Source organism: Mobula birostris, chromosome 5, assembly GCF_030028105.1.
Source record: "Mobula birostris isolate sMobBir1 chromosome 5, sMobBir1.hap1, whole genome shotgun sequence".
Taxonomy (NCBI): Eukaryota; Metazoa; Chordata; class Chondrichthyes; order Myliobatiformes; family Myliobatidae; genus Mobula; species Mobula birostris.
Window position 1 is genome coordinate 74,755,230 of NC_092374.1, and position 22,055 is coordinate 74,777,284.

The following is a 22,055-nucleotide window of genomic DNA, read 5'->3' on the forward strand; positions in this document are numbered from 1 at the left end:
CTGGCTGGCAGAAAACAGAGAGTGGGAATAAAGGGATCCTATTCTGGCTGGCTGTCGGTTACCAATGGAGTTCCACAGGGTTTGGTGTTGGGACCGCTGCTTTTTACGATATATGTCAATGGATTGGACTATGGTATTAATGGATTTGTGGCTAAATTTGCCAATGATACAAAGATAGGTAGAGGAGTGGGTAGTGTTGAGGAAACAGAGAGCCTGCAGCGAGACTTAGATAGTTTAGGGGAATGGGCAAAGAAGTGGCAAATGAAATTACAAAAAAAAGCATCTGTTAGTCTTGCGAGACCATGGATCTGCACCTGGAAAGTCTTCACTCTCTCACCACCCATGATTGAATGGCGGAGCAGACTTGATGGGCCGAATGGCCTACTTCTGCTCCTATATCTTATGGTTTTATATTTTTATGCAGCTCACCCTACTGGGCACAATATACAAAGATCATTATCTGGTATTTTTTTCATTCATTTCCAACTCAGAGAGTGTTAACATGGACAGGCCTGGACAAAGTTGTGTGGAAGACCAGCAGTTGCCCATGCGGCAAGTCTCCCCTCTCCACAACACCAATGTTGTCCAAGGGAAGGGCATTAGGACCCATACAGCTTGGCACCAGTGTCGTCACAGAGCAATGTGTGATTAAGTGCCTTGCTCAAGGACACAACACATATTGCCTCGGCTGGGACTCGAACTCACGACCTTCAGGTCGCTAGTCCAATGCCTTAACCACTTGGCCACGTGCCTACAATTTTGAATGAAGTGCAATTTTGGAAAGTGTATGGTCATGCACTTTGGTGGAAGAAATAAACAGCCAGACTATTATTTAGATAGGGAGAGAATTCAAAATGCAAAGATGCAAAGGGACTTAGGAGTCCTTGTGCAAGATATCCTGAAGGTTAACCTCCAGGTTGAGTCGTTTGTGACGAAGGCGAATGCAATGTTGGCATTCATTTCTAGAGCTATGGAATATAGGAGCAGGGATATGAAATTGAGGCTCTATAAGGCAATCATGAGACCGCACATGGTGTATTGTGTGCAGTTTTGGGCTCCTTATTTTAGAGAGAATACACTGACATCAGAGAGGGTTTTGAGAAGATTTTCAAGAATGATTCCAGGAATGAAAGGGTTACCGTATGAGGAACGTCTGGCAACTCTTGGCCTGTATTCCTTGGAGCTCAGGAAAATGAGGGGGGATCTCATAGAAACATTCTGAATGTTAAAAGGCCTGAACAGATTAGATATGGCAAAGTTATTTCCCATGCTAGGGGAGTCTGGGACAAGAGTGCATGATTTCAGGATTGAAGGACGTCCATTTAGAAATGAGATGCAAAGAAATTACTTTAGTCAGAGGGTGGTAAATCTGTGGAATTTGTTGCCACGAGTGGCTGTGGAGGCCAAGTTATTCAGTGTATTTAAGGCAGAGATAGATAGGTTCTTGATTAGCCGGGGTATCAAAGGTTATGGGGTGAAGGCAGGGGAGTGGAAGAGTTGAATCAGCGCATGATTGAATGGCGGAGCAGACTTGATGGGCCGAATGGCCTACTTCTGCTCCTATATCTTATGGTTTTATATTTTTATGCAGCTCACCCTACTGGGCACAATATACAAATATCATCATCTGGTATTTTTTTCATTCATTTCCAACTCAGAGAGTGTTAACATGGACAGAAATATGGAGATGACTGATCTGACATTGATAAGATTCAAATCATTTACTTGCAATTGAAGACTGATTTCCTTAAACTTGGTGATTAATACTAATAAATAAGCAATGTCATGCCTAATATTTTGAGTTAATGACTAAGTGAAGCATATGAGTCTTCGAAGAATTTTATCACAGTTTTAAAAAGCACATTAGTGTTGAAATTGCAGGGGCCCTGGCAGATATATTTAAAATGTCGGTGTCTGCGGGTGAGGTGCTGGAGGATTGGAGAATGGCTCATGTTGTTCTGTTGTTTAAAAAAGGATCAAAAAGTAATCCAGGAAATTATAGGCTGGTAAGTTTGACGTCGATAGTGGGTAAGTTATTGGAGGGAGTACTAAGAGACAGAATGTACAAGCATTTGGATAGACAGGGACTTATTAGGGAGAGTCAACATGGCTTTGTGTGTGGTAGGTCATGTTTGACCAATCTATTGGAGTTTTTCGAGGAGGTTACCAGGAAAGTGGATGAAGGGAAGGCAGTGGATGTTGTCTACATGGATTTCAGTAAGGCCTTTGACAAGGTCCTGCATGGGAGCTTAGTTAGGAAAATTCAGTCGCTAGGTATACATGGAGAGGTGGTAAATTGGATTAGACATTGGCTGAATGGAAGAAGCCAAAGAGTGGTAGTAGAGAATTGCTTCTCAGAGCGGAGGCCTGTGACTAGTGGCGTGCCACAGGGATCAGTGCTGGGTCCATTGTTATTTGTCATCTATATCAATGATCTGGATGATAATGTGGTAAATTGGATCAGCAAATTTGCTGATGATACAAAGATTGGAGGTGTAGTGAACAGTGAGGAAGGTTTTCAAAGCTTGCAGAGGGACTTGGACCAGCTGTAAAAATAGGCTGAAAAATGGCAGATGGAGTTTAATACAGACAAGTGTGAGGTATTGCACGTTGGAAGGACAAACCAAAGTAGAACATACAGGGTTAATGGTAAGGCACTGAGGAGTGCAGTGGAACAGAGGGATCTGGGAATACAGATACAAAATTCCCTAAAAAGTGGCGCCACAGGTAGATAGGGTCGTAAAGAGAGCTTTTGGTACATTGGCCTTTATTAATCAAAGTATTGAGTATAAGAGCTGGAATGTTATGATGAGGTTGTATAAGGCATTGGTGAGGCCGAATCTGGAGTATTGTGTTCAGTTTTGGTCACCCAATTACAGGAAGGATATAAATAAGGTTGAAGGAGTGCAGAGAAGATTTACAAGGATCTTGCCGGGACTTGAGAAACTCAGTTACACAGAAAGGTTGAATAGGTTAGAACTTTATTCCCTGGAGCGTAGAAGAATGAGGGGAGATTTGATAGAGGTATAAAAATTATGATAGGTATAGATAAAGTGAATGCAAACAGGCTTTTTCCACTGAGGCAAGGGGAGAAAAAAAACCAGAGAACATGGGTTAAGGGTGAGGGGGGAAATGTTTAACATTAGAGGGGGCTTCTTCACACAGAGAGTGGTGGGAATGTGGAATGAGCTGCCAGACAAGGTGGTAAATGTGGGTTCTTTTAACATTTAAGAATAAATTGGACAGATACATGGATGGGAGGTGTATGGAGGGATATGGGCTGTGTGCAGGTCAGTGGGACTAGGCAGAAAATGGTTTGGTACAGCCAAGAAGGGCCAAAAGGCCTGTTTTTGTACTGTAGTTTTTCTATGGTTTCTATTAAAGTATCTCAGGCATTTTCCTAATGAGAGCCAACTGAGAGCAGGTGTTCAAACTGTTCTGCATTCCGAATATAAAGCTCTCAAAGTTGTGGAGTGTAGAGAACATGGGACAATTTTATTTACTACTGTGATAACAGTATTTAATGATTTTTGCACGAATTACTTCAGTTTTTTTGCAACAAGAAGTTTTCTGTGAAATAGTAAATATGTTCAGTACAGCTTTTTTCAAGGAAGTTATAACGCTACGGTGGCATCCTGTCATTGTTGGTGCCCCATCTATTGCATGAGCAAGAATGTTGCTGAGCAGAATGTCCTTTTCTTTGAAAACTTTTTCAACAACCTGAAATATTGATTCCCCCTTGGTATCTGTTTCTAATCCTCTTGCAAATAACTCGTGAACCTGGTTTGTATCTTTTATGAGGTGAACATAACCAAAAAGCAAAGGTTTGTTTCCTGGCAGAGTTAACTCATCCAACTGCAGAGCAGATTTTGTTGTCCTAAGTATGTTGCACAATGTTTCTTCCACATTCTCAGACATTTCATCTGTTCATCTTTGAACAGAATTATCGCTGGGAGGAATCGCTTTAATTATTTGGTCTAGTGACTTATGCAAAACCGTACTCAGAGCCTCACTTACTTCTGGCAGAATCAGTTCTTCTCCAATTATATGGAACTTTCTATACTTAGCAATGAGCAATGAAATATTGTATGAAGCACACAAACTGTCACTGTTTGAGGTGTTTTCCATTTCTGAAAATTTTCACGGTGTGACTGAAAATAAGTCAAGTTCTTTGCTTTATCAGAGTATATTCTCTTCAAATGTTCAAGGAGTCTGGATGGTTTCATTGCTTCATTTGGAAAAAAAACTTGTGTACACATTGGCTGGTGTTGGTTGTTTGGTGCTAGTATTAATCTGTATTTCAGATACTCCGCACTATACTGTCTACACTTCTTTTTCATTTAGTCTGCTTCTGCCATTTTCATTATGGGTTAACAACCGCAGTCAATCATCTGTTGTTTAACTCCAACCTCAAATGCTGCAATTAATAAAGGGGAAAAGTTATGATGTCATCATAGCTCAGGCAAAACTGTAGTCTCTGCCTGAAGGTGTACAAAGTGGGTAGCAACATCTTGGTTGGGCCGAGGGCTAGACAAGAGTGAACAAGACAATTTGAAGGGGCAGATTCTGAACTTTACCTCATTGAAAGCTGTACCCTAATTCATAGGAATTTCATCACTGCATGAGTAGAGTAAGGGAATCCTACTACCTGTATCTAATACTGTACTGCAGTAGCGAGTAGCAATAATATGCAGGCGAAGCCTGGAAGTAACACGATTGCTTCAGTCCAGATTTCTCATTTTATGCCAAACACTAATTCCCTTGAACAGAACGGTCTACAAAGACTGGTGGATTCAGCCCAGTGTATCACAGGTAAAGCCCTCCAAAAGGAATCACATCCTGAGCACATCCAAAAGGAATGCTGTCACAGGAAAACAACATCTCTCATCAATGCCTCCCACCATCCAGGCCATGCTCTCTCCTTGTTGCTGCTATCAGGAAGAAGATGCAGGAGCCTCAGGTGCCGCACCACCAGGTTTAGGAGCAGTTATCACCCCTCAACCAACAGGCTCTTGGACCAGACTGGATAACTTCACCCACTTCAATATTGAAATGATTCCACAACCTGTGGACTCATTTTCAAGGGCTCTACAGTTCATGTTCTCTATATGTATTATTGATTGATTTATTTATTATTATTACTTTGTGGGAGGTTTTATGTATTTGAACAATTTGTTGCCCTTGCGCTTTGATTGTTTCCTTTGCTTTTTTGTGTGCAGTTCCTCATTGATTCTATTGTGTTTTGTTGTATTCAATACGAATGTCCACGAGAAAATGTCAGAGTAGTATATGGTGTGATGCATGTACTTTGACAATAAATTTACTCTGAACTTTGAAATCTGAATATTCACAGGTTAGGTAGTTGGGCAAGAAGTTGATAAATAGAGAATGGATAATGTGGGAAATTGTTCATTTTGAAGGGAGAAAATTTAATGGTGTTGATAGTGAGGCTACAGGATAATATTATTTGATCAAAGCTAATACAAATGGAATTTAATCTTCATAAGTGAGGCGTGGTGCAATTTGTAAAGACTAATACGTAATGGATGGTAGAGGACTGAAGGTAAAGAGGGACCCCTGTGGACAAGTCCAAGGACCGCTGAGAATAGGCAGGACAGATAGATAGATACTTTGACTTCGTTCACTGTGGCCAAGAATATAAAACTAGAAGATTATGATACAACTTCCTAAATCATAAATTAGAAACATAGAAACATAGAAAATAGGTGCAGGAGTAGGCCATTCGGCCCTTCGAACCTGCACCGCCATTTATTATGATCATGGCTGATCATCCAACTCAGAACCCCGCCCCAGCCTTCCCTTCATACCCCCTGACCCCCGTAGCCACAAGGGCCATATCTAACTACCTCTTAAATATAGCCAATGAACTGGCCTCAACTGTTTCCTGTGGCAGAGAATTCCACAGATTCACCACTCTCTGTGTGAAGAAGTTTTTCCTAATCTCAGTCCTAAAAGGCTTCCCCTCTATCCTCAAACTGTGGCCCCTTGTTCTGGACTTCCCCAACATCGGGAACAATCTTCCTGCATCTAGCCTGTCCAATCCCTTTAGGATCTTATACGTTTCAATCAGATCCCCCCTCAATCTTCTAAATTCCAACGAGTACAAGCCCAGTTCATCCAGTCTTTCTTCATATGAAAGTCCTGCCATCCCAGGAATCAATCTGGTGAACCTTCTTTGTACTCCCTCTATGGCAAGGATGTCTTTCCTCAGATTAGGGGACCAAAACTGCACACAATACTCCAGGTGTGGTCTCACCAAGGCCTTGTACAACTGCAGTAGTACCTCCCTGCTCCTGTACTCGAATTAGTTTGTAGTTGGAGTACTTATACATTTCTGGTTGCCATATTATAACAAAAACACTTGACTGCACTACAGAAGGTGCAAAAGAAATTCACCAGGATTGTGCCTGGAGTGGAGTGCCTCAGTTATGAGTGACTGGATAAGCAAGATGGGTTTTGTTTTCTTGGATCGAAAGAGGCTGGTGTGGGTCCTGATAGAGGTATACAAAATTGAAGGCTATAACATGGTGGATAGTAAGAAACTATTCCTTACAACAGAAATATCAAGAACTAGAAGGCATAGGTTTAGGTAAAAGGTAAGAGGTTTAGAGGGTATTGGGAAGTCTTGGGTGAATTTAGTAAACGGCACCTTGGTCAGTATGGACGGGTTGGGCCAAAGGGCTTGTTTCCGTGCTGTATAACTCTTAAAACTTGATTTGTAGATAGTGTAGTTAGTAGCTAGTAATAGTAGAGAGAACAGGTATCTTGGATGATGGACAGGGTGCCAGTTCAATGGGCAGCTGAGCCACAATGTAACTGTGCACGTTGAATGTTGTTGGATCCGTATTCATCCGTTTCAGAAGGGAAAATCTTGCTTGAACAATCTTACATTTTTGAGGGAGTGCACTAAGATAATGCAGTAGATGCCACTTAACAGAAATAATATTGAACATATGCCATAATGGAATAAGGTTTGCAAATGCTGAAGCTTGTCACCCAAATAAAAAGAGAAAACACTGGGGAATACCCAGTAGGTTAGGCAGTATCCCTGAAAATAAAATACAGCTAACAATTCCCGTTAATAATCCTTTACCAGAGCTGGGAAAGTGAGAAAGCTAACGTGTTTTAATTTAAAAATGCAAACACGAGGAAATCTGCAGATGCTGGAATTTCAAGCAACGCACATAAAAATTGCTGGTGAACGCAGCAGGCCAGGCAGCATCTAAAGGAAGAGGTACAGTCGACGTTTCGGGCCCAGACCGTTCGTCAGCTGGCGAAGGGTCTGGGCCCGAAACGTCGACTGTACCTCTTCTATAGATGCTGCCTGGCCTGCTGCGTTCACCAGCAATTTTTATGGGTGTTTTAATTTACTAGGTTTGTACAAGAAGGAGAGGACAAGAGAATGGTGAAGATTCAAATTGTCATGGTGATGCATTTGTTTTTGCTGTCTTCTAAGAAAAGGATCTCTCTGTAGGAATGAAATTGGAAGGTGATGAATGAGGGCAATAGAAAGAGAGTAAAAGTTGATGCTGGTTTTGTAAAGTCATAGTCACCAAGTCATACAGTATAAACAAGAGTAAACAAGAATAACTAGCAGATCCAGTAACAACATTGGTGGGGAGAGAAACCACTGAGTAGTGTTAGAGTGAACCTTATTATCTGGACTAGCTAACTTATCTGTTATTGTTCGACTCAGTATTCAAACCTCAAAGGTCTGCCACCTGTCATTTTAATCCATCATCCCACTCTGACTGTGCTATCATTTGCCTTGTGCAGTGCTCCACTAAGCTCAAAGGGCAGCACCTCTTCTCCCTTTTAGGCACGTTAGAGACATAAAAGATTCAAGTGTATCAAACTACATTGAGCTGATAGAGGGTAATTAGAAGGCATCTACTTCTGGTGGCAAACACATCAAAACCTAGAATGTGCAGATTTCAAGCAATTAATCAAAAGGTTTGAAGGGTCAGTGGAAAAAAAGGCTTTTCATCCAGACGATGTATACAAATCAATGGCAAAGATAAAGTTTGTGGCAGTATCAGTGTGTCCAGTTTTCCAGATGAAGTTGTGGGAAATTTAACCAGATATTTCTTTACACTATTTGTTGTGTTGAACCTGATTTACATTCATCATTTGACACCCATTAACAGATGTCACTACTTCCACAATGCCCTTATCTTACTGCACATTATGCATTACTGGTGCTTAGGGTAGCAGTGGAGGCCCACCATCTCTGGTCGTGGTCAGGGCTTCCTACATCATGTCAGTAGCTTCCTTCCACAACATTCATTCCAACATAAATTGGAGTCCAAAAGTGAAAACTATGACCATTGTTGAAGAATCTCAGTAAATGTTAGAGCACATCATGCTACTTTTCTCACTATTTTCTCACAGGTGAGCCTTTTCAGCACTTGCTACAAGCTACTAAAAACACCTCATGAAGTCCATATTGTGTGTTGAACCTAATAGGGAATGCACTTCACGGCACTGTGCTGCTGAAAAACTCATTCAGTGGGGACCTTAGCAGTAACAATGCAGCTGTGTCCACTATTGTTTCAACTTCCAAGCCCAAAATTGTGCCAGCTGACAGATGTTGAGTTACAAGGTCTCTTGCCTTCACTCAGCTTTCTTTGCAGGAATCTGGTGACAATGTAGGCATTTGTGAATGAGGTGGTGTGTCTTTGCTACTTATGGAGAATGATCTCCTCACAGCTGACTTGCCTCTGTCAATTCAGGAGAGCGCTGCTGACGTGCAGTTGAACAGCTTATCGCTGAGCTGCCACAGTCCTTTATTCCGAGAGAGCCGCAGACTGTTTACTCTCATGTTGTTGAACACATTTTGGCTAGAGATGCAAGAGACTGCAGATGTTGGAATCTGGAACAAAAGAAAAGTATTGTTATGTACATTGAAATCAGTAACTTGTTCCCCCAGCACCTCTCTGCTCAGTGAAAATAACAAATTGCCTCCTGGTGTTGTATCACTGGTCCTTTAGAACTAATCACTACTCCCTTGTTGCTGAAAGCACATTTCTGATTGGAGACATGAGACTACAGATGCTCGAATCTGGAGCAGTTAGGGGAACTCAGCAGGTCAAGTAATATCAATGGAAGAAAATGGACAGATAAGGATCTCAACCCAAAATGTCGACTGCCCGTTTCCCTCCACAGATTTCTCTCTGGATTTGGATGAAACTGGACCAAAATTCACTGTGTCTCCACAGCAGCAGTCACCTGCACCAGTGGGTGCTGCATGAAGCAATGTCACTGCTCCCCAGCAGGATTCTTGGTCTCCAGCTCCACACAAGCTCCTAACAGAGCAGGGAGACAGATCCCTCAGCATTCTTCATAATCCCCTGTGCAAACAGCCAGTCATCATGCCAACTATCTGTCATAGCAGCCTTTCCATTGAGGTCCTCATTCATATCCTCCAGGACAGTATGGATGTGCAGACTCTCCCATCCGGAGATTCCCTACACCTGATTCTTTCTGGCACCAGGTACAGTTCCATGTCATCTGCATCACTTAATTTAATCTGTTCATCCATCACAACATCTCTCTCCAAGACGGTATGCAAATTGTCCTCTGTGTTTATCATCATCGCCCTCCTCTTCCTCTGGTGTCCCCTCCCACTTATCCTGCCCATCTCCATCCCTACAAAGACAAACAGAATGCAGTTGTACTTGTAAGCTGTAGTCAGAAGATCCTTATGGCATTGCAAGAGCATAAGTGGTAATGAGGGTATCCACTGGTGGTCAGACCGAAAGGAACACTGTTGATTAATGTATCTGTTGCTCCAGGGATGTTTGAGGGCTCAGTGCTTTTTCATTGCAGGATGTAAGTGCTGTCTTTGTGAAGTCCTCTTTGCCATGCAGGTGACCATCCCCTAACTTTGTTTAAAAGGAGGAAATGAAGCACATTAGACTCGTACAGCAATTCTGTACAAATATAGGCCCTTTGTCCCAACTACCCCATGCTCACCGTGGTGCTCACCCAGCTGACTCCAGTTTCCTGTGTTTAGCGCATATCAACTTAAGCCCTACCCTTCCATGTACTTAACCAAGATATTGAGTAATCTTTTATCATGTCTTTTGAAACATTACCTCTCTGGGTTGGAGTGAATAGAGTTACAGCTGAGGTGATTAACAATTTGTACTTGCATGCAGTTTAAATGTAAGCATGAAAAAGCATTGTTTATCTTGATCTAGAGTTCACTTTGAGCTATAATGCAAGTTTGTGAAATGTTCTGTGGAGTTACTCTATGGATGGGTATTCTCACAGTGTAAATTTTGGAGCTCCTTTCTTCCTTTTTCCTCCATGGCTGTTATTCCATGCTGCTAAGGCTATTGGGCTGCTGTGCTGAATGTGCCTTTAAGGGTGATGCCATTATCTTTGATGCAAAGTATTGTCACAGCACTAAAAACTCTGCATTGTCCCATCAGTGCAAAATTCAAATGTCATAGGAGATGTCCATTTGGGCTTTCAGAGCAATCCCGTCAACCCACTTATTTCCCCATAACCTCTTCTCTTTTTCATGCTCATCAACTCTCCGCAGTTGCCCTACCACCCAACTACACTAGGGGAAGTATACAGTGGTCAGGGAATCTGCCAGCCAGTATATCTTTGGAATCTGGGATGAAACTAGAACGTGTGAAGTAAAGACTGCAAGGAGAGCTTGAAAGCCCTGCACAGAAAGTTTCAGAGGTCACGATTGAACCTGGGTAACTGAAACAGCAGGTCAGGCAGCATCAATGGAGGAGAATAAACAGTCAACGTTTCGGGGTGAGACTCTTCATCAGTACTGTAAAGGAAGGTAACAGAAGTCAGAATAAGAAGATGAGGGGGCAAGAGAAAGGAGTACAAACTGGCAGTTGGTAGGTGAGACTAGGTGAAGATTGATAGGGGAAAGGGAAATGAAATCAGAAGCTTGGAGGGGATAAGTGGAAGAGGTAATCGGCTGAAGAAGGAATCTAATAGGAGAGGACAGTGGACCATGAAGGAAGAAGGAGGGGAACTAGAGGGAGATGATAAGATGAGAGGGTAACCAGAATGTGGAATGAAAAAAGAGAACAGTGTGTGGGGGAGGGGGGGTCATTACCAGCAGTTGGAGAAATTGAAGTTCATGCCATCTGGTTGGAGGCTACTCAAATAGAATATGAGGTGTTGCTCCTCTAATCTGAGTTTGGCCTCATCATAGCAATAGAGGAAATCATGGGCAGACATGTCAGAACGGGAATTGGAAGTTGAATTGAAATGTATAAGCACCAGGACCACTAGGAGATCCTGCCTTTTTCAACGAACAGAGTGAAGGTTGTCAACAAAGTTGTCCCCCAATTTGCATTGGGTCTGTCTAACATAGAGGAAGGAACACATCATATTCCATCTAGGTGGCCTCCAACCTGATGGCATGAGCATCGATCTCCTAATTTCATTCAGCCCCTGTCCCCGCCTTTATTCATCTGCCATTCTGATTACCCTCACCCTCTCTTTTCACCCATTCATCTCCCTCTGCATCTCTTTCTTCTATGGTGCACTGTCATATTAGATTTCTTTTTCTTCAGTCCTTTACTCTACCACTTATCCCCTCACAGCTTTTAACCTCCCCACTCTCACCACATGCCCCCTCACCTGGTCTGCCAACTTACTTCTTCCCCTCCCCTCTCCTTATTTTGGCTTCTGGCTCTTTCCTTTACATTCCTGATGAAGGGTTTTATCCAGAAACATCAGCTGTTTATTCCCCTCCATAGATGCTGCCTGACCTGCTGAGCATATTGTGGGATCAGTTGCTCCAGGATCTGTAGAGTTCCTTGTGTTTAGAACTAACTATGGTGCACCTTTGCCTCCCCAGTCTATTCCTGAATATAAGCCATCATAATATTTTTGCTCACATCATGTTGAACAGTTTCAGGATTTTTTACACAGGATCCAATTGGTAATAATGGGAAACAGTGCATCAAAAAAAAAGATTTGATGTGGAATTTGTTTGGATAATTAACAGTTACAGTAGGTATTATGGAAAGTGATTGAGAGATAGAAAACAATTACTGTGAGTGATTTTGGAGAAAGTAATTTTCAGGATTCAATGGGAAAGGAAATAAAAAGGTTAAGAGAGGTGGGGGGGGTGGTGGATAGAGGCGGTGGATAGGGGCAGAGCAGGGTCCTTGCCCTTTAAGTGATTAAGACTACAAGGAATGAGGTACTGATGATTACAGAGAGTAAAGGAAAAATGGAGGGAGCATGTCTCAGAAACATGCAATTACTTTAGGCTTTGGAGCCGAGGGTGTTGCAGACAATGAAAGAATTAAGAGAAACATTTGGAAAAGATTAAGTTCAATGGAGGAGAAAGTATTGGAGAAAATAATGGATTAACAGTTTCCCCTAACACTTTCTACAGAGCCATGCATCCTCTTGCAGCTTGTATAAAAGATATTGTATTTTTGACAGTAGATAGATAGATACTTTATTGACCCCAAACGAAATCACAGTGTTACAGTAGCATTACAAGTGCACAGATATAAATATTAGAAGAGAAATAGAAAGAATAAAAAATGAGTTACCACAAACAGTCTAAGGTGGGGAGGGGTGTCATCACTTCCCCAGCTATAGGTGGACTCATTACAGAGCCTAATGACCGAGGGAAAGAATGGCCTCATATCACGCTCTTTGGAGCAGCGCAGTTGTCTTAGTCTATTACTAAAAGTGCTCCTCTGTTCAGCCAAGGTGGCAAGCAGAGGGTGAGAAACATTGTCTAGAATTTCCAGGATTTTCTGTAGGGTCCTTTGTTCTACCACCTTTGTCCAGTTTAACTTCTATAACAAATTCTATTCAATTTATTGAGCCTGTTGGCATCACCTCTGTTGATGCCATTGCCCCAGCACGCCACCACATAGAAGATTGTACTAGCAAATACAGACTGGTAGAAAATATGAAGGAGAGGCCTGCATTTTCCAAAGGACCTTTGTCTTCTCAGGAGGTAGAGGCAACTCTCGCCCTTCTTGTAAACAGCCTCTGTCTTGGTGCTCCACTCAAGTTGTCATTCAGGTGCACCCCCAGGTACTTGTAGGTCCTCACCACATTCATGTCCTCACTAACAATAGTAACAGGGAGCAATGCAAGTCTTCCTAAAGTCCATCACCATCTCCTTTGTTTTATTGATGTTGAGCTGCAGATGATTCACCTTGCAGTATTAGACAAAGTTCTCCACCAGAACCCTGTATTCATCCTCCCATCCTCCCTTTATACATCCAACTATTACAGAGTCGTCAGAGAACTTCTACAGATGGTATGACTCAACGTTGTATCCAAAGTCCAAGGTGTACAGGGTAAACAGGAAGGGAGCCAATACAGTTCCTTGTGGAGCCCCATTGCTGCTTATAGCCATGTCTGACACAGCTCTGAAGCCGCACATACTGTGGTCTGCCTGTCAGGTAGTCCATTATCCAGGATACAATGGAAGAGCCAATTTGCATTGAACGGAGCTTTTCCCCAGCAATGAGGCCTGTATGGTATTGAAGGCATTTGCGAAATAAAAATGCACTCAATACTACACTGAAATTTCTATCTAGGATGCCAGAAAGAATCCTAGTCTCTTAATAAGCCTCTGGAGCGGGTCCTGAATCCGTGAACCTCTGTTGCCCAGATGGTTATCCTAACCATGATTCAAGGCTTATGAATGGGAATAGCTGCAGAGAAGTAGGCAGGCAATAATAAGAGAGAAGAGATGATAAAACAGGGAAAGTTAACAAAGGAACAAGTAGGGAAATAAAAGCGGACAGAGAAAAATGGTCAAATGAAAACACATTTTCTCTTTTTACATGTGAGTGGAGATATCATGTACATGGAGCTTAGAAAAAATAGAGGGCTATGGGTAATCCTAATCATTTCTAAGGTAGGGACATAGTTGGCACAACTTTGTGGGCCGAAGGGCCTGTATTGTGCTGTAGGTTTTCTATGTTCTATGTTCTATATCATACTGAAGTAGCTATAAAAGAGCCAAGAAAACCAACATTTTTTATGTAACTTGAATTGCTACAGATGAATTTAGCAATATAAAATGAAGTGTGTAGACATTAGGACTATTAGAGCAAATTCAATGGGCCAAATGACCAAATTCTGCTTGTATCTTTTATGGTAATAAGAATGTAATAAAATTTCTAAACCCCTTTCAAATTCAAGATTATGTCAAATAGTAATACACTCAGTGATATTCCCAAAGCCTTGAAATAAAACAGAAAGTTTTACGAACCTTCAGCAAATTAAGCAATATCTGTGAAAAGAGAAACAGTGTGAACGATTCAGGTTGAAGGCCCATCGGCAGAATTGATGAAGGACTTGACCAAAAATGTTACTTCTGTTTCTCTGTCTGCAAGTGTTGGCATGCCTGTTGAGTTTTTTTTTTAAGCAAAGGTACAAGTTTTATGTCATATTGGTACTGCACAAGAATGAAATTAATTAATTAATATTTTAGCAAACTCACTTAGCAAAATATTGTCATCATAATATTCTTGTCTGTTAACAGGATCTGCAATCTTATTGTGATTTCCCTGAAATCATCAATGTCAGCATCAAAGAAGCAAGTAAAGACGGCTCCTCTGAGGGCAGAATTGTCACCATAAACAAACAGGACAGCAAGACTTTGGTAAGAACAATGTGATATTTGAAGCTGTGCAGTTAATACTTAGACAACTCATAGGCCTTCTGATTAATGTTGAAAATGATTTGTGCTAAATAAACCCTGCACTATATTGTGACCAAGGATCATTTTCACAATAATGAAGAATATTGCCAGTAAGGATTTGGAGTTAATCTGTTAAAGTTGTTTGGTTTGTGTCTGACAACTGGAAAATGAAAGATGAAACTTAGACTTGAGTAAAACTAGTTTTTCCAGATAAAATGTTATCACAAATCACCAGTTGCAGGAGGAGGTTTTCAGAATTGATGCCAAAATGGCAAATCGACATCCCTAGAGAAGAATTGGACTTTACTATTTAACTGCTGAGCACGCTGCATTAGATACAGTAGATAGGTAGTTAGGTATGGTGCAGTGGGCCAATGGTTCTGTTTCTTCCAAGCTATATGGCTCTAATGTAGAAGAAAATTCTAACAATTCTAAAACAGTACTAAAAGGTAGAGAATACTGAAACTGCTATGATAATATCGTAATGAAAAGCTAGCTTTTCATTAGGTGAATGATGCTGACTTGTTTATGCTCACAAAATTAAACAGAATGTTTAAGATTACACTGCCATGTCCATCGTAAAACCAGCAGGATGAATAAGTGAATAAAGGGTAATAAAATTGAGCTTATTTCTAAGTGAATGATTCTAATTAGTGGAGATTTCCAGAATGAGTAGAGGATGAATGAGGAATATACTGAAAAATTGCAATTAAGTATAGTGGGCTGATTTGTGAAATGCGAGCTCCAGCTGCACGGTGGCACTGGTGAGACATGGTGATATTTTGCAGACAGCAGACAAAACTAACTATTCTATTAATTACACTATTTCTGAATGACGATCCCTGCCATCCACTGTTTGTAATTTCCCTTTGGAAGTTGTGCTTCTGAAACGTCTATATGACCTGGTATTTTTGCGGTATCCAATGGATTCTGCAAACTGGACTGTCAAGAATGCAGGTACGGCCATTGCTGGAGCAAACTTTGGGGCCAGATTATAACTTCAGGCTGAATCGAAGCAACAGAACCCAGGCCCGAGAAACAATGTTTAGCTGATGTTAGCACTGAGCCAGATTAAAATGATCCAAGTCGTCAAGGCCAAGGGCGAAGGAAAAACTGGGGTTCAGCAAACTACTCTAAGAGGCTTTACTCGCCTCAGGTCTGAAGTGGCTCCGTGACTGTGGCCTGTGGTAATCGTGCTGCTGGACTGGCTGTCACGCTGAACTGGCTCAGTAGTTGTGGACTCACTTTCGGGGACTTTGCTGTTCATGTCCCTATGTGTTATTTGTTGTTTGCACAATTTGTTTTTTTTTTGCACATTTGAAGTTTGGTGGGGTTTTTTAATGAGTTCTATTGTGTTCAATTGTTTTGTGGCTGCCTGCAAGATGACGAATCTCAAGGAAGGTTGCACAGTACAGGGATACATACTTCGATAATAAATATGCTTTGAACTTTGAAATTTAATGCGAGTATTTCTTAAAATTTCTAACTAAGATCTGCAGAGAAAAGGTAAAAGCAGTTAGTGTGTGTGTGTGTGAACTATACAGGTATTGAGAAATAAATCAGGTTTGTGCTCAGCTTGTTCTGAATAGGCTGTTGCACTGCTATGCCAGTGGGAGCCAAAGTGTGGCCTTAGTGCAGACCACATACTCTTAAAAAAAATAAACAAACGCAATCAACTGTTTTCTCTCAGAGAAAAGTTAATGGTCGACAAAATCTGTTCAATTGATCATAAAAAAATTCCTGTTAATTATGTGGTAGAATGCTAAGGTTTACAGATCGCAGCATCAAGAAGTACATCTCCAGTCTGTGATAAGTTAATTCATTCCTTTAATTTTAAAGAAGTGAATTTAGAAGGAGAGCACACAGCCCTAATACAACTGGAGCTCCGCCAACCGGGGATGAATTACTCATATGTTTTAGAATTTTCTCCATGTTTTGGGAATTGATTTTAGTGAAACCAGAAAAAGCGAGTAAATTTTCTCATGATAGGAGTGAAAATAATTGTGCTGAATGTCATACATGTGCTTACTGACTAGTTGGACAAGTTCCTGAGGAAGAATGAGGAGCGTAAATGTCAGAAAAGACCAGATGGGTTAAATAGCCTAAATATTTGTGTAAGATATGATGTGATTTTAGAGAAAAGGTTGTAAAATCATAGCACCTATAATCTGTGATCCTCTGAGCAACACCTTTAAAAGGCCAACACTGAGAATAATCATGACTCTATAAGCATGAAGAGGTTGGCCAGATCTTCCAATGACCAGCAATTTATCCAGGTTCACTCTGAGTGCTAGAACAAGTGAGCCTTCCAGCCTGCACCTGCTATACTCTTCTTAGGAAAGTCTGGCCCAGATAGCCAGCAATCTGAAGAGCCTTTTCTGACCTTAAGCTGCTGGGCTCTGCAGTTGAGTGGCCTTTGAAAACCAGTGATGCTGTATCATCTTTCTCACTAGCTGCCATGGGAAAGGGCAAAATGTCAAAATAATTTTACTTCAATGACACTAAAGTCCATGACGTAAGTAATGCAAAACAAAATATTTCCATGATAAAATGCCAAATATATGTCTGTCAGTAATGCTTTCCCATCAATATAAGTTTGGTAATTAATGTGAATTATTGAAATAAGTGAAAAGGTTCAAAGAGGAAGCCCAACATTTGTGGATAAATTACGTATTGCAGTAGACAAGTAACATGTAGTGGTGGGCTATATTTATATATCAGAATCAGGTTTACTATCACCAGCATGTGTCGTGAAATTTGTTAACTTAGCAGCAGCAGTTCAATGCAATACATAATATAGAATAAAATTTAAAAATCAATCAATAATATATATTTAAAACGGTGAAAACGTCAATAATTTCAGATATGCAGAGGACATTGTATTAATTGCAAGTACAGAGGAAGAACTACAAAACTTAATTGATATAATTGTTGAAAAAAGTGCAAAAATGGGTCTATCTATCAATTGCAAAAAGACAAAATGTATGGTGATATCCAAAAAGAAGGAGAATCCTATCTGCAGGCTGAGAATAAACGGGAAAGACATAAAACAAGTATAGAACGGATATGGACATCAAAAGAAGAATAGGGATGGCAAAAGATACCTTTACAAGAATGAAGAGTATACTGACCAATACTAAACTAGGTGTGACAACCCACCTCAGAGTACTGAAATGTTACGTTTATCCAGTTATGTTATATGGCTCAGAATGTTGGACAATATCTAGTAACATGAGGAGACGAATTGTAGCAGCAGAGATGTGGTTTTTTGAGGAGGATGCAAAGAATATCATAGATGAAACAAATATCTAACGAGGATGTCATGAACAGAGCAAACACAAAAACAGAAATAATGTATGAGATCATGAAAAGGCAACGTAACTTCATTGGACATATGATTAGGAAAGAGGAGTGAATGCATGGTAATTATGGGAAAGATTGAAGGGAAGAAAGCAAGAGGAAGACAGACAAATGATGATGGAGACAGCAGCCAGAGAACTAGAAATGAATACCAATGAATTGATCCACTTGACCCGAAAGGAGTGTGTGGGCCATGGCAGTCAAAGCTCAAACTGGGCATGGCACCTGATGATGATGATATTTAAAAAGTGAAGTAGTGTTCATGGGTTCATTTTCAATTCAGGAATTGGATGGCAGAGGGGAAGAAGCTGTTCCTGAATTGCTGAGTGGGTGTCTTCAGGCTTCTGTCCCTTCTACCTGATGGTAACAATGAGAAAAGGGCATGCCCTGGGTGCTGGAAGTCCTTAATAATGCTGCCCTTCTGAGACACCTCTCCTTGAAAATGTTCTGGGTACTTTGTAGGCTAGTATCCAAGATGGAGCCAACTAAATTTATGACACTCTGCAGCTTCTTTTGGTCCTGTGCAGTAGCCCCCCACCCCCCATACCAGACAATGATGCAGCCTGTCAGAATGCTCTCCAATGTACATCTATAGAATTTCAAAGTAAATTTATTATCAAAGTACATATATGACACCATTTAGAACCCTGAGGTTCATTTTCTTGAGGGCATTCACAGAAATACAAAGATAAATCAAAAATAATAATAAAAAACAAAATGAATAATTACTAATAATAAGTAATAAATATCGAGAACATGAGACAAAGAGCGCTTGAAAGTGAGTCCTTAGTTTGTGGGAACAGTTCAGTGTTGGGGTGAGTGAAGTTATCCCTTCTGATTTCAGGAGCCTAATGGCTGAAACAGTATTGAATAACTGTTCCTAAACTTGGTGGTGTGGGACCTGAGGCTCCTGTACCTTCTCTCCCTGATGGCAGCAGTGAGAAAAGAGCATGGCCTGGATGGTGGAGGTCCTTGATGACGGATGCTGTTTTCCAGCAATAGCATTCCATGCTGATGTGTTCAATGGTGGGGAGCGCTTTACCTGTGATGGACTGGGCTGGATCCACTACATTTTTTAGGCTTTTCCATTTAAGAGCATTGATGTTTCCATACCAGGCTGTGATGCTGCCTATCAAAATACTCCCCACTGCTCATTTATGATAATTTTAGATGGCATGCTGAACCTTCGCAAACATCTAAGAAAGTAGAGTTTTGAGGGGATGACAGTATTGAATGCTGAACTACAGTCACTGAAGAGCATCCTGATGTATGTATCTTCCATGTCCATATATTCCATGGTTGTGAAGAACCAATGAAATTGCATCTGGTGTTGTCCTGTTGTGATAATAGGCAAATTGGAGCAGATCCAAGTCGCTCCTCAAGCAGGAGAAGATGATGCTTCATCATCAACCTCTCAAAGCACTTCATTACAGTGGATGTTAATGCTACTGGACAATAGTAATTGAGGCAGGTTACTATGTTCTAGACACCACGTTCTAGTGTCTGTAAGAAGAATATGGGGACCTCAGACTACTGAAGAAAGAAGTTAAAGATTATCAGTGAACAAGTCCAGCCAGTTGATCAGCACAGGTCTTTGGTACGCGTTCAGGTACTCCATCTAGGCCAGATGCTTTCATGGGTTCACTCTCCTAAATGGATGCTTGTTCTTGAGTAAATTTGAGCCTGATATTGAAATATTCTGATGCATTAAAGAAATAAAGGTATGGGTTATGGCAGGAGAGTAGTGTTGATGTGACTGTCCAGTTATTATCTTATTCAATAGTTACGAAGGTTCAAAAGGTCCTTAAACATTTATAACACCATTATTTTATGTTCTAAGATTCATACACTGACCTCAACTAATTCAACTTGCAGAAAGCTATGAAAGCTTATGCGTTAGGTTGCTTAATATTATTGATTGGCAATATCCAAGTCAAGAAGATAGTATTTACTGGTGGAATAGTTGACTTCGATGGTGTTGGATGTCACTAGAAGTTGTGATGGAAGGTAACAGAAATGAACAGGAATCTCAGCATAAGTAACTGTACCATAAAAAAGTCATCACTTTATAGGCTTTACTGAATTCCCTGATTTAAAATGGAAAAACCTGAGGAGAAACAAAGCAGTCCCAGATGCTTTGGAATGACCCCTGATACAGATACAGCTCCTATTGAACAAAATAAGTAATCCAGAGGAAATCTTCCTTGGTAATGAAATGTCTTGTTTTGTTTTATTATTATAGCCCTTCAAGGTACACTGCCCAGCAATCCCCTAATTTAACATTAGCCTAATCATGGGACAATTTACAATGACCAATTAACCTACCAACCAGCACACCTTTGGACTGTGGGAGGAAATCGGAGCACCTGGAGGAAACGCATGCAGTCCTGTGGAGGACTTACCAACTCCCTGCAGGCAGTGGTGAGAATTGAACCTGGGTTGCCTGTACTATAAAACGTTGTGCTAGCCACTACACTACTGTGCCACCCTGATATTGGTTTGCTAATTTGTCTGTTTGTAAACATCTTTAGTTAAATGAACCTGCAAAGTAGTTATGTGAAAATTGCAATGAATTACTCTACCGTAATCTTAAACTGGACTGACAATGAGGTAAAAATACAAAATAATGAAAATGTTAGGCATTTGATGCAGCATCTGTGGACAACGCAAAATAGGGTTTATATTTCAGGTTGGTAACATTTCATTTCAACACAAGGTCATCAAGGTGATAACACTGACCCAATTTATCTCCACAAATCCTGCCTAACCTTTTGTTATTTGTGATAATATACTGTATTACCTATGTAAAAAAAAGCAACTATAAAATCGTTTTATCTTATGTTGCATGTTTATATATTTGTTTACCTGGGCTGCCATTGTTTTTGAAATAGGAGGTCGAATTTCCATCCCTAAAGGAAGGCTTTTCATTTGTGTCACTAATTGATGGATACTACAGATTAACTGCAGATGCCCACCATTATCTCTGTAAAGAGGTTGCACCGCCAAGCTTGTTGGAAAACATTCAGAGCCATTGTCATGGGCCCATCTCGTGAGTACTGAACTGTCTTTTGGAAATCAGAGCAGGCTAAAGCTGTAACCAAACTGTAAAATATAACCTGTAAAATTATTTAAGAAGAAAAGCAGTTGGCCAGTTAACTACCTAAGCCTTTTCCAACTTCCACTGAGATCATGGCTGATCTAACTCTGTATGTTTTAATCCAAGGCTGAAAAGGAAGATATCCAAGCATAATAAAGAGTGAAATGTTAAAATACCTTTCCCTATTTCTTTAATAATTTTGGTTAACAAAAATGAGTCCCAGATATGGCTCTATCTATTGATAAAGCATGAATTACAGTTTGGAGACTTTTGGGAGTGAATGATGTTCATTATCTCACACTTTCTTGATCTGGTTCTAAATCTTTGACCATGTTGCAATTAATTCCTGGAGACACTGTGTCATAATAAACATATTCAGCACTGTAATGAGTGCAATTTTTTCCAATAAGAAGGATAAGTTAGTTTAGAAAGCTGTTGTTGGATATATGTTGTGTTCCCACCTTGTCCCTTTAATGAAAGCTATTTGGTCGCACTTTAGTTTGGTGTTTTTGTGTGTCATTATTTTCTGCAATATTGTTAAAAATTGATTAATTGTAATGAGATCAAGCACCCAATTTGATTTTAGTTTCCTCAGAGGATAGGATTTCCACTGATTTATTTTCCCTAGTCTGATTATATGTTGATCTTAATGCATAATTTCTTACTAATTGAAAACTCTTTTGCGAGAAATTGTGTTATGTAGCGCCATAAGATTCAATGTCAATCAAAAGTAGAATATTTATGGTAATAAGTATTCCCTTATATGTCTGAAGTTCACCATTTGTGGCCAGATGTCATGTCTACATTTGACACCTTAACCTATTGAGTCTCTGACGTACAAGATGAGTTCAATAGCAATTCTACAATTTCAGTGGGCAGATGCCTCTTACTGCCTACTTCAGTATG

The 22,055-nt window shown here is 40.5% G+C and overlaps 1 protein-coding gene across 3 annotated transcripts in view; it reads left to right on the forward strand.

Annotated features, from left to right (window-relative positions):
* Positions 1 to 22,055, forward strand: part of jak2b (Janus kinase 2b) — a 279,703-nt gene that overhangs the window by 213,548 nt on the left and 44,100 nt on the right. For all 3 annotated transcript variants that reach the window (XM_072258216.1, XM_072258215.1, XM_072258214.1), the window contains 2 exons: positions 14,534 to 14,653; positions 20,944 to 21,101. In XM_072258216.1, the coding sequence (XP_072114317.1) occupies positions 14,534 to 14,653; positions 20,944 to 21,101 (278 nt within the window). The remainder of the gene's footprint in view (positions 1 to 14,533; positions 14,654 to 20,943; positions 21,102 to 22,055) is intronic.